The 13,571-nt window shown below is 37.0% G+C and overlaps 1 protein-coding gene across 3 annotated transcripts in view; it reads right to left on the reverse strand.

The window, feature by feature from the left end:
* Positions 1-13,571, reverse strand: part of elna (elastin a) — a 146,415-nt gene that overhangs the window by 70,036 nt on the left and 62,808 nt on the right. The window contains exons 5-8 of one of the 3 annotated variants that reach the window (XM_039654104.2): positions 6,704-6,781; positions 3,243-3,299; positions 2,839-2,877; positions 2,181-2,249 (exon numbers count right to left, since the gene is read on the reverse strand). In XM_039654104.2, the coding sequence (XP_039510038.2) occupies positions 2,181-2,249; positions 2,839-2,877; positions 3,243-3,299; positions 6,704-6,781 (243 nt within the window). Of the gene's footprint in view, positions 1-2,180; positions 2,253-2,838; positions 2,878-3,242; positions 3,300-6,703; positions 6,782-13,571 lie in introns of all 3 variants that reach the window. The other 2 variants (XM_039654109.2, XM_039654108.2) reach the window with 2 other exon arrangements.

Here is a 13,571-nt window from a genome sequence, read left to right on the forward strand (position 1 = left end):
TGTAAGTACACATTGATGGCCTAAGACACGAAACGAGCGGTTTGTGTGAGAAAACGAACAGTATTTATATAGTTTTTACCTCTTGTAACCACAGTCACGTCCAAGTACCCTGAGGGCAAGGGCGCTTCCGTCTGCGCAAGCACCGACCGGCGCTGGAAAGCCCTGGAAGTGATCTCTCTCGCGTGTACGTCACTCATTGTTTACACAGAGATTTCAGAAGTGTTACCCTACACTGTGAAGATCTAAACATATTCAGATATACAGGAAATCACAATAGAAGACGATTTCGATATATCAGACAACGTTGATTTTTTTTCGCAACCGTGTGAGAGATCACTTCGGTTTGACCGAAGAACACAAGACACAAGAACGGTTTGACCTAAAAATATCAAAACTGAAAACACTGTGGAAACAAAGACACCTACATCTTGGATGCTCTTGAGGTAAAATAAAACATATCAAAAATTAATTTCAAAGTGAACTATTGCAGTATTTTATTGTTTACTCATATCCATAGCAGACTGGTGGGAGTGGCCTTGGAAGGCAACATGCCCAGTGCATCATGGGTGTTGAAGTTTTTAAACCTATTTGGCAAACGGGAAGACAACCACATTTTTATCTGGTCAGGTAGCACCGTTAAAAAAAAAAGTTTGCCTTTTGTACTGTATAGACCTTGTGTAGCCCCACCCCTTTTCAGCATTGCACTCGTTGTCTTCCGGTTTATATTTTGACCGCATTAATGTAAGATCTTACAGATTTATTTAATAAATGAACATACAAGGGCCAGGGAACATGAACAACTGGTGGTCAATAAATGAATGGGGATTCAAATTCTGTGATAATCTGTGTAGCTTTCTGCAAAATTCTGCTGGCACAGAATGTGTGTGATCCTACGCATTATCTACCATATCTGAGTGAAATACAGGAACACACAGCCATGACTGATTTTGAATTTGGTCAACTGCTGAACTGCGGGCACTGAGCACATTCAGATACTTCCTTACATCCAATCTAATCTCAAATACAGCGTTTTCTGAGGATTCTGTTCATGCTAGGTCATGTGCTCCACATCAGCTATATGTGAGGCCTGGGGTCCGAATGCTGTCTGCTTTTCCTAAGATTTGTTAAGTAAGTTGAAAAGCGAAAGATTAGACAATTATCTCCTTCTTCACTCCAACAATCACAGCCAAAGACAACTTCCACTGCAAAATCTGATATCGAAGAGTTTATAAGCTCTTTCGGAGTGAAAAGGTCTTTCTCAGAGGTGCCAGTGAGCTGCTCCAAAGTTTATCGAGCCTGGTTACATTTGTTTAATTCCTTATCTCTCCAAACATGTCGCTGGAATCGGCGCTGCTTTAGGAAATTCAATTATACCCGAATGGGGCTAATGCACCAATAGTGCTTGGTTTGACAGAGAAAGAAACAATATTTACATTACAGTATCAGAATGGGTCCAGTTGCACTTGGTAGGCGCCAAGATTTCCACATATTGTATTGTCTGTGTTCCAATAACATAATCAGCGCTGATGCCCCATTGTTTGAGTAGCACTGATGTAAGTTTACAATAATTTACTCAGCTGGGCTGAAAATGATCAGGTCGCCCACTCATTTCATCCAAAAAAAAAGGATATTTTGAACATAGGTAAAAGTCAGTAGCCTATATATAAAAGAGTACTAGAGAAACATGGCAATATTCTTACTTATTTCAAAACATAGAATCAAGAATACTCTGATCAACATATATATATATATATATATATATATATATATATATAAACTGGTGCTTGAATCAATCAATATAATTTTGGAAAAACTATTAGCAGATCTGTTGGGTTTTAATGTCATTTTTTACTGCCAAAATACAATAAGGTACCAACATTTATAAACCTTCAAAACTTTTTTCCTTACAAAATTCTACATTGCAACATTACAAAATCTTGCTTTTGAACCATAGTATATAGTGTATACTATGGTAAATGCATATGTTAAACTTTACTATGATGTATTTGAATGACTTAGTATCATCATTACAGTACAACACTTACCACGGCACCACCACAGTACTTTTTTGTAAGGGTAGTGATCCAAATTTCATGACATTACTCTGGCTTGCTACATTATACGGCATACTTGTAAGCGTGCAAATAAGTGTCCTTGAATGATCTTAAAAAAGCTCTTACCAGCTCCATAACCTCCAGCCCCTAAAGCTCCTGTTTGAGCACCAGTCCCAGCAGCTCCTCCATATCCTCCTGCTGAACAAGAGTTCATCAGTTTCTGAAACGCTTGATCTGTGTCTGCTCAAGTAGCACACATTACACATTACACACATGGCAAGATGTGACTTCACTGACTGCCACACAGGTGAACTTTTTGTTTTTGAACACACTTAACAATAGCTGGCGAGTTTGAGAACTGATGATAAGACAGTGGTGTTATGAAGCTCACTGGACATCAGGTCTATAATGTGCAAGCTAGATTGGAATTCATGAAATACACTCACTTAAAGGATTATTAGGAACAGTTGTTTAATTTCTCATTAATGCAATTATCTAATCAACCAATCACATGGCAGTTGCTTCAATGCATTTAGGGGTGTGGTGCAGTATGCTGATGCCTTCATATTATCTTTTTCATGTTAATTCTACAAAACTGATCAGTTGGGAAAAAAGAATTAAAATGTTTCAGTTAATATTAAGTTCTGAGGTACAACAAATTGATTTACTGTTCGGTTGGTTGGTTGAGTGAGTAAAGTCTGGATGATGTTAAACAATACAGGATTCTGGTCTTAGTGGAGGAAATCACCCTACAGTGTTCATAGTCAAAGTAAAACCATCTTACCTGCTGCTTTTGCTGCTTTGTATTGGGACGTCCCAGCACCTGTTAAAACCAGTAAGAGTTATAGGACTTTCAGTGCAGGTGAGTACACATCTCGTCAAGTGTAGCCAAGAAGAAATGGTTCAGCTTTACTTTCAACCTCAGACGGCACCACACAACACGTGAAATTCTTCTTTGGAAGACATTCAAGAGTTCGGTTTTACATTCCTAGCGGCTGCTAAACTACAGTAGACCTTCCAGCGGGATTAATGCATTTGAGTAGTAGAGCTTCTTGTATTTGAAATCCATTTTTGTAAATTCTGATTGAAATCATATTAATCATATCTTAATTTGGTATAAATGTGTTAATGATGAGCAAAGTGTCAGTGTGTGTGTGTATGTGTGTGTGTGTGTGTGGGGGTAGTCACCATGAGGGAGGCAGCGTCCATCTGCTCCACAGAAAGTTGAAGCACTCTGGGCTCCCCCTAAGTGTGAGTACACACATCACATCATACAGGACACATCTGAACACACACACACTCACAAGCACAGGCTATGTGGTGGACCTCGAGCAGCTGTATGCTCTGAAGAGAAAATAAAGCATCAAAGAGCTTTCATTCTGCTTCTTCATGTCTCTAACAAGACATCTGTGTGAACCAATCACTGGCAACCGCAAACTGATTGAAATTCAACAACAGTTATCTATAGAATATTGTATTGACAACTCATCAACTAAAGGGGTGATGAACTGAGAAATCAAATTTTCCTTGAGCTTTTGACATCTAAGAGGTCATCATATTATAAGATTATCCTGTAAGTTTCAGAACTGAAAACGTCTTTGTTTTGTCCAATAAAAGCTTTTATTGACACCAGCCTCTAAAAACGACTCGTTTTTAAAAGTGGGGAACTATGACGTCAAAAAGGATAAAACCCCACCCCCGCAGAAGATGATCAACGCCTGCTTCACCACGGCAGGTTTAGCCCTGCCCACTGATTCACGCATTACACGCATAGCTAAATAACATAGATGCCTACCTCGTGATGACAATCCGGATCGAGCTACCGAGCGATACAGAATATTGTGCAGCGCCTGGTTGTGGAAGAAGACAGTCGCTGCATAAGCTTCCTTGGGATTCCAATAGGACTTCATGGATAAACTTTATTTTTAATGACGTTCCAGCTGATGAGGTAAAACATCGTCCGTCTGTTCGCTTCATTTCACTGAGGATTGTAAACAAGGCTGGATTTGCAGAGCGATTAAGAGTAAAGAACGGTGCTGTGCCGTCTATATTGGATCTGACAGGAATTGTGCAACACACGGACTCTGGGTCGAACATGTACGGGCGAATCATTCCGGTTGCCATTTTACAACATTGAACGTTTTCAAAACAATTTCCCCCAAGTGCACCGACGGGTGAGTTAAACTCATTATAATATGCAAAACTGTTCTCCACTCACAGCAGTGGGCGTTTACTTCCAAGTCTTCAGTGCGAGACGCCCATTAAAACCCAGCGTTTATCAGGTAGGCTAAAAATTTGGGTAGAAAATAGCCTATTACTTATTCATTTTTGAATACAAAAATCAAGCGAACGTCATAAGTTGACCTAAAAAAAAAATATATATATACACTGTGTGCAAAATTATTAGGCAAGTCGTATTTTTGAGGATTAATTTTATTATTGAACAAATAATGTGCTCTCAGTCAATCCAAAACGTTAATAAACCCTCAATCCTGAATATTTAAGAAAGCAAAAGTGAGGTTTTGGATTTCTTAGGAGAATATCTGTGTGCACAATTATTAGGCAACTCTTAGTGTGCAGAATTATTACGCAGCAAAATGAAAATGTTCCCTTCTCACTTTTTAAAAAAATAAACAACAGTTTATTTTAATCTGTTAAAGTGAGAATTACAGAAACAAACAACTCAGTTTACAAATAAACATTTCTAACGTTTAAAAAAAAAGATCAGTGACCAATATAGCCACCCTTCTTTTCAATAACAGTTACAAGCCTTCCATTCATGGAGTCTGTCAGTTTCTTGATCTGTTGATGATCAACTTTTTGTGCAGCAGCCACCACAGCCTCCCATACACTGTTCAGAGAGGTGTACTGTTTCCCTTCACTGTAAATCTCCCGTTTAAGAAGGGCCCACAAGTTCTCAATAGGGTTTAAATCAGGTGACGAAGGGGGCCATGTCATAATTTTTTCATCTTTAAGGCCTTTACTGGCTAGCCACGCAGTGGAGTACTTTGATGCATGCGATGGAGCATTGTCCTGCATAAAAATCATGGACTTCTTGAAAGATGCAGACTTTTTCTTGTACCACTGCTTGAAGAAAGTATCTTCTAAAAACTGGCAGTAGGTTTGGGAGTTTATTTTGAGTCCATTTTCAACCCGAAAAGGTCCAACTAGCTCATCTTTAATAATACCAGCCCATACCATTACCCCACGTCCACCTTGCTGTCGCCTGAGTCGAAGTGGAGCTCTGCGCCCATTACTGATCCAGCCACGGGCCCATCCATCTGGTCCGTCTAGAGTCACTCTCATCTCATCAGTCCATAAAACCTTTGAAAAATCTGTCTTCAGATATTTCCTGGCCCAGTCTTGACGTTTCAACTTATGTTTCTTGTTCAGTGGAGGTCGGATTTCAGCCTTCCTTACCTTGGCCATGTCTCTGAGCACTGAACACCTTGTACTTCTGGGCACTCCAGGTAGGTTGCAGTTCTGAAATATGACTGCACTGGAGGATAATGGGTTCCTGGTCACTTAACGTTTGATTCTTCTCAAATCTTTGGAAGTTAATTTGCGTTTTTTTTTTCAACACGTTTCTTGCGACTCTGTTGAGGTTTCGCTACAAAACGTTTGATGGTTCTGTGATCACGCCCCAATATCTTAGCAATTTCTAGAGTACTGCATCCCTCTGAAAGACTTTTTACAATTTTTGACTTTTCTAAGTCAGTTAAATCGCTTTTTTGGCCCATTTTGCCTGAGGAAAAGAAGTTGCCTAATAATTATGCACACCTGATATAGGGTGTTTTTTCTCATTAGGCCACACCCTCCCTCATTACACAAAAACACATCACCTGAAATGCTTAAATCCAATAAGCATTCAAGTTTATACAGCTAGGAGTTGGAAAAAATGCATAAACATGATGATATGGTCAAAATACTAATAATAATTCTGCACACAGTGTATATATATATATATATATATATATATATATATATATAATAAATATAAAAAGCCAGTTCATGACCCCTTTAAACATTTACCAACCCCAGACAGCAGACATTGAATCAACGTGGAAACGACGTCTCTCATGACATTGAAACAACGTTGATTTTGCTCATCGAATTAACGTTGAACCAACGTCAGACACGGCATTCTTCAAAGCTAAATGAAAATCGAAAATTGGTTTGCTTTCATAACGTTGAAACAACGCGTTGATTTCAAGTTGATTTTCCGTTAGTTTTGAAAGAATGACGCGTCTGACGTTGGTTCAACGTTAATTCGATGAGCAAAACAATGTCAGATCAACGTTGTTTCGATGTCATATTTCCACGTTGATTCAATGTCAGTTTGCTATCTGGGACATATATTCTGCATAATTGGATGTTGTTAAATAAACACTGACAAGTTTTAGTGCTGGATGATATGATATAACATTGATATAAGTGATCACTTGGATTTAGACAAATATTATTTATATGAAGTGTTCACAGGCAAATTTGCTTTATGCATTTCCCTGGTGTTGAAATCAGGCCCATATAAATGTGAGGAAACATGCTTCCTGCTGCATGTCAATGTCCATGATCACTGGTAATCTTTAGTAAGTTGTAAGGAACACTTGGCGAAGTGGTGAGCAGATCATGGCTGTCTATGGTTATACCTGGGTAAAGTCCAGCACCTGGTAGATATCCAGCCCCACCTGGTCCTCCTCCAGCTGAACCCTGAGGCACATACACCCCTGAAACAGAAAAACACCAGCGGTCAGGGTCTGTCTTTCATGTTTCCCAAGCCCGACCCTAGCTGACACCCAAAGAGAAGAATCCAGGCGAACGCCGACAGTTCTGAAAGACCTTGACAAGCATTTCTCTGAACATTTTGCTCATGTCAATTACTCACAGAAATCATTCGGCCTTCAAGTGAAGTCAAAATGTGATTGCTGTCAGATTCGAATGAACTCATATTCATTTCATGTGTTTCTCTTTTTCCGTTCCTTTACTGACAAAACAGAAGGAAGAGGAAAGGATGGACATGATTACGGGTGAAACTAATGCTTGTGCTGCTTCAGTAGACGATGGGGAATGTAGTCATGGGACAAAAATCATCATGAAGCTAAACGAGTATCTATCGTCCTTCTCTCGTCTAATCTGCTACGCACAGTCAGCTTATTGACAAACTCACTTTTATCGTGATACTAATTTGTTAGTGCGACCACGCTTAACCCTCTATGGGACCAATTGTGAAATCAGAGTTAAAAAAAATAAATGACTGTATAATTTACATATATTTAAGACTAAAATCATTTACCAAAATTAGTTTGCCACACCCGACGTTTATAACTGACTTTGTCCTATTAGGGTCAATAATTTTTAGAAAATTGTCTTGTCTCTCCGAGAAGGATTGAAAATTAGTCAGTGTTTCAAAAAAACCACTAATCATGTTCAACTATATTTCATTTGGAAATCAAAACTTGACTCAAATTCAGACGTAATTTCACTGTCTGAAATGTCTTAGCATTGAAAAATAATCGTTTCTTTCTTGGAATTCCAATTCAATAATTGAAGCAGTGAAAAGTGAAAATCAACAATACCCTTCTATATCAGTGTAGCCCACACTTTCCACACGTACAGTAACTTGACTTTGACCCGTTTAGTCCTGATTCTTGGAGCATTGGTAAGCAGTGGCATCTTTCCTGACCTCTGGTTGTAGTATGGATCACATCTTCCAAACTGGCAGGATAATGTACTCAAATATGTCTGACTTCCACAACAATCTCTGACTTATATTCTTCATCACTGCCATAACCCTCACGGCTACTATCCTCCTTGATCTTTAACTTCTTCCTTTCTTTCTACGACCTCATTTTCTGATGCACTGCCGTCACTATCATCAATACTTTGTGATAAAGGCACGGATTTTCCATTTCTGTCTTCTACAACTTACTAAGATCAACCTAAAACACAGGCAAAAGCTTTTATATTGCCTGCCAGAACTGGATAAAATATTTTACCCTAAAAGGACTTGGTCATTTATACATGACATTCAGATTTTTTTGGTCATTAAGTTATTTTTTATTTTTTTTATTTTTTTACAAAATATTCATTAAAAATGACAAAAAAAACTTTAGAATGCACATTTGGATAAACAATGATATTACACACACATATGTATATATATATATATATATATATATATATATATATATTGTATATATACAAGTATTCTAGTCTAAAATGAACAATAGAGCATGTGACCTAACACTTGCCAAAAATATCAAGCACATGGCTAATAGATGTTCATTCATTTTATTGGCTAAAGGGGATGTCATATGATATTATTAAAATGAATTATTTACAAATTTCTCAGCGTCATTTATAAATGCCAATGTCCTATAGAGATTTAAATCTGAACTAATCCAGTGCATTAAAAATTAATACATTATATATTACTATATAGTCATTTGAAAGTAATTAGTTAAATTATGAACAATCAACTGTCAGAATCACAAAATTATGGTAAATTATGATAGAGATACCAAACACAATAGATCTGGAGCCCACTATGCAACCTATAGCCTGCTGACGCACAACCTAGTTTTCTTTTCATTTCAATTCTTTCATCTTATTATAATTTAAGTAATACTATTTTGTACATGCTAATTAGGGCTGTCAAACGATTAATCGTGATTAATCACATCCAAAATAAAAGTTTGTGTTTAGATAATATATGTGGGTGCACTGTAATTATTTTGTATACATATAAATATACACAAATGCATGTTTATTTAATAAAAAATATTATTTATCTATAAAATATTTATATTTATATATAATATACATTATATATAAATCTATATAGAGTATATACATTAAAATATTTCTTAAATATATACAAGCATGTATGTGTACTTATATATATAAAATAATTATACACAGTGCACCCACATATATTATGTAAACACAAACTTTTATTTTGGATGCGATTAATCGCGATAATACCAATACATACTATTTTACCCGCAGGTTTTTTCCCTGGTGAAAACTAACACTTACACTACTAACACTACATAATTCCAGGTTAAAATGTTATTTTATTAGTAATGCGTTATATTACTGCGGTACAGCAAAAAGTAAAACGTTACTGTGATATAACTACTTTTGTGTAGCGTTACTCCTAATACTGACTGCTGTAGAATGGAGCTTACATAATTGACCCGTATACTCTATACAGGTGGAGCTGGGGAGGGTTTCTAGAGTTCAGCAACAAGCTCATTGGATACTGATACAGGAGAAACAAATCGGCTGTGCCCTATTGAGAATAATATAATAACCATCAGCCTGCTACACCTAAAGTTTCATGACAGAACTTTACATAATTGTTATATTGACATTTATTACTCATTACTCAAGAATTAACAACAAAACAAACCAAAAAGTTTAGCAACGTCATGTTTGTTTGCTTTGCTATAGCATTATACTGTATGTATTCTTTAACAAAAGTATTGTTACATCAATATGGTAATCATTCATTATCATGGTATCAAAGTAGTATAACCAATCCTGTAATGGTGCGTTCACACCGGACGTGAATAGCAATGCAAAGACGCGTTACACACGTAAAAAATTCCTGTGGCGCGAATGAGGCGTAGAGCGTGGCGCGGTAGACACGAATACTCGCCATTCGTGCGAATTGAGCGTCTGGTGCGTTAAACGCGTTACGCGCAAATGATTTAGTTAGTGCTATTTGTGCATTCACGCGTTTGACGCAAATTCGCGTCTGCCGCCCGAGTTGAAAAATCTGAACTTTGTGCCGCGTTAACCAATCAGGAGCCTGCTGCTTGCTCACGTGGTGAAGGATCTGGATGCTTCAATAAATTATTTTGTAATATTACTAAATGTCTGGTGTGGTTCTAATGCACAACAAAGCAAATATTTGATCACTTAAAACTTTATTTCAATATACGACACATGTTCATTTTGTATTGAATGTTATTCATTCCATATCTAGATTATATGAAATATTATTATGATGTCAAGACAACCAACATACATGTGCAAAAGTTTGTGTCTGCCAATGGGTTTCGATTCTGACGCGTGTAAATTTCACTCCAAACTTTTGTTTTTACGCGCGTCAAGAGTGAAACAGAATTAATTATGAGATAAACAGAATTAAAACAAAGTGGTCTAGCGTCTAACTAGACACGGTACCCAGATAGCAAACTGACATTGAATCAACGTGGAAATATGACATAGAAACAACGTTGATCTGACATTGTTTTGCTCATCGAATTAACGTTGAACCAACGTCAGACGCGTCATTCTTTCAAAACTAACGGAAAATCAACTTGAAATCAATGCGTTGTTTCAACGTTATGAAAGCAAACCAATTTTCGATTTTCATTTAGCTTTGAAGAATGCCGCGTCTGACGTTGGTTCAACGTTAATTCGATGAGCAAATCAACGTTGTTTCAATGTCATGAGAGACGTCGTTTCCACGTTGATTCAATGTCAGTTTGCTGTCTGGGTAGGCACGAATTTGACGCACTATTCGCGCCCGGTGTGAACGCACAATAAGGGAAGGTGAGAACATTGCTTATAGTCTCAGGGAGCGGGCTACTTCAAGTAAATAAAGCCCTGAGCTTAGGAAAGGGTGATTTTGGGAGGGGAAAACGCTATACGACTACTAACAGCTTCCCATGAGTTCTTGTTAGTTCAGGAATCAATTATGAAGTTACATTTCGATGCCAGACCTGGTTTGCATCACCAAGCCGTGATGGAGAATGTGAACAGACCCTCCGATGACAGAGACTTTTAATAGGTTTTGCATGTTTCTCGAAGGCTATTTAATCAAATCCATACGTCCCAGCTTCTTTTGTGTTTATTAGCAGCAATGCAGTAAGCATGGTATTTTATTATGGAGTTGCACGGAAAGCCTGTCATTATTCAGTAATGGATTATACAGGCTTTATTTTTATTATTATTATTAAAAAAAAACCAAAAAAACTCCTACTCAAGGCCACAGTTGTCATGTGAAAGAAAAGCCACACATGGGAAGAATCGTTCACAGTTGGCAGATCAGGTGCGGAGATTAAAACTACAAAAGCAAGCTGTGAATTGCCCTGGCATTGACTTGCAGATGAGGCAGCGAAGAAGTGAACAAAGATCTTTATTAAGCTAGTGGAAAGTTTACATATACTGTCATCATGCCCTGTGAACAAGAAGAAACCGTCACTGCTTTGCAAGGACTGAGCATTATCTCATAGCTTCAGAACATGATTAGGGGGGACAAACTGTTTAGTCTGAGGCAAGCTACATTTTTTGCTTTTGGAAAAAAAAAAGCTTCAGCTTACGTGATAATGCCAGCAGAGTTTTATCTTACCTTCTCTGCAGTGCAAGTTTACTTGACTTGTTTGAAAAACAGAAAGAAAGGAAATGGGGAATTTGTGTGCTGTATGTGTCCTCATGACTAACTGCTGATATAATTACCAGTAAACTGAACTTTATCACATTATAGGAAGGACTTTACGGGGTCATGACATGAGAAATCTAATTCGCCTTGATCCGTTATCACATAAAAAGTATTTGTAGCATTAAAACATCCAACAAGTTTCATAGCTGCAAATGTCTAACTCATTATAAACAAAGCGTTTAATCAAGCTCCAAAAACAGCTTGTTTTGGATATTGCGGGATCGGACAAAAATATTTCCACATGCCTGCGTCCAGAGAAAGACATCGAAAAACAGCTATACATCATCTCACCACAGGCCCCGCCCACTGGCATTCATTTGCTAAACGGCTGACATTTGCCTTCACTCGATGTGAGCGTCGCATCAAAACCAAATATAACCCATTATAATGTCTGCCGCTGTCTACACTGGATACAGTATACAGATGTGTGTTCAGTTTCTGCCGTAGTCCACACACTTGAGTCTGCCGACAACAGGACAAATGGAAGAGTGAAAAACGTTCACTTTGACGCGTCCCAATCGAACAACTCGTTTGCTCGTTTCTGTACAGACTTCAGAAGGAACAAACGCTATAGTAACTACATGTACTTACTATAGAATTACAGATAGGGTTAGTGTTTGGTTTACGGTTAGTTACTTGTAATTATGCATAATTTACTGTATTTACTTACTATAATAAGTGCACGTAGTAATGTGTAACTATGTCAGATTAAAATAAAGAGTTACCGGAACCCAGAATCAGGAACAAGTGGATGGTTTATTTTAATGGCATCCCGGATTGCGTCGTTGGATTATATGTTTGTTCGGAGCATTTGACTGTAGATTGTTTTGTGAACGAGGCAAAGTTTACAGGGTTAGTTTGGAATTTTACACTTAAAGCCCTGTTTTAAGATCGTTTCTGATTAAATAGAACAGTTAAGACTGAAATTTGGACAAATGCTGCTGTCCCGAGAATTTTAGGTTTCTGTGTTAGCATCCCAACACCCCCCCACCCCCTACACAAAGGTTGCAAAGGTGCACTGGAACAATCATTCATAAAATGCATTAAACTTTAGTTTACAAAGGTCTGGGATGTTCACTGATATGCTCAGACAAAAATCGCTAACAGGTTCTATCATAGTTTGGTACAACAAAAACTGAATGATACTACCTGAAGTTACTATTATCCATTCATATTTTAAGTATATGGATTTCGAAATTTCATACCAATCGCTGGTCATCAAATTGGTCATTTGCAATCATGCGTATATGAATTTTACTGAGATTTTCAGGCAAAAATAGAAACATTTCCTTAAAATGACTCAAAATAAGTATATTGGACAGTATTGAATTTCCCAACTACAGAAGAGGATTAGGGCCAAGCAATAATAAAAAATAAAACCATCTCAAGAATAAAGTCTAAATACAACCTTGAGAATAAACTCATTAAATTTCGAGAATAAAGTCGTTGTGTTTCGAGAAAAAAACTCGTTAAATTTCGAGAAAAAAGTTTAAATACAATTTTGAGAATAAACCCATTACATTTCGAGAATAAAGTCGTTGTGTTTCGAGTAAAAACTCGTTAAATTTCGAGACAAAAAGTCTAAATACAACCTTGAGAATAAACTCGTTAAATTTCTAGAATAAAGTCGTTGTGTTTCAAGAAAAAACTCGTTAAATTTCGAGAAAAAAGTGTGTTTCGAGTAAAAACTCGTTAAATTTCGAGACAAAAAGTCTAAATACAACCTTGAGAATAAACTCGTTAAATTTCTAGAATAAAGTCGTTGTGTTTCAAGAAAAAACTCGTTAAATTTCGAGAAAAAAGTTTAAATACAATTTTGAGAATAAACCCATTACATTTCAAGAATAAAGTCGTTGTGTTTCGAGAAAAAACTTGTTAAATTTCGAGAAAAATAGTCTAAATACAACCTTGAGAATAAACTCATTAAATATCGAGAATGAAGTCGTTGTGTTTCGAGAAAAAACTTGTTACATTTTGAGAAAAATAGTCTAAATACAACCTTGAGAATAAACTCATTAAATTTCGAGAATAAAGTCGTTGTGTTTCGAGAAAAAAAGTCTAAA

This window comes from Pimephales promelas, chromosome 16 (assembly GCF_988280905.1).
Source record: "Pimephales promelas chromosome 16, fPimPro1.hap1.1, whole genome shotgun sequence".
Taxonomy (NCBI): Eukaryota; Metazoa; Chordata; class Actinopteri; order Cypriniformes; family Leuciscidae; genus Pimephales; species Pimephales promelas.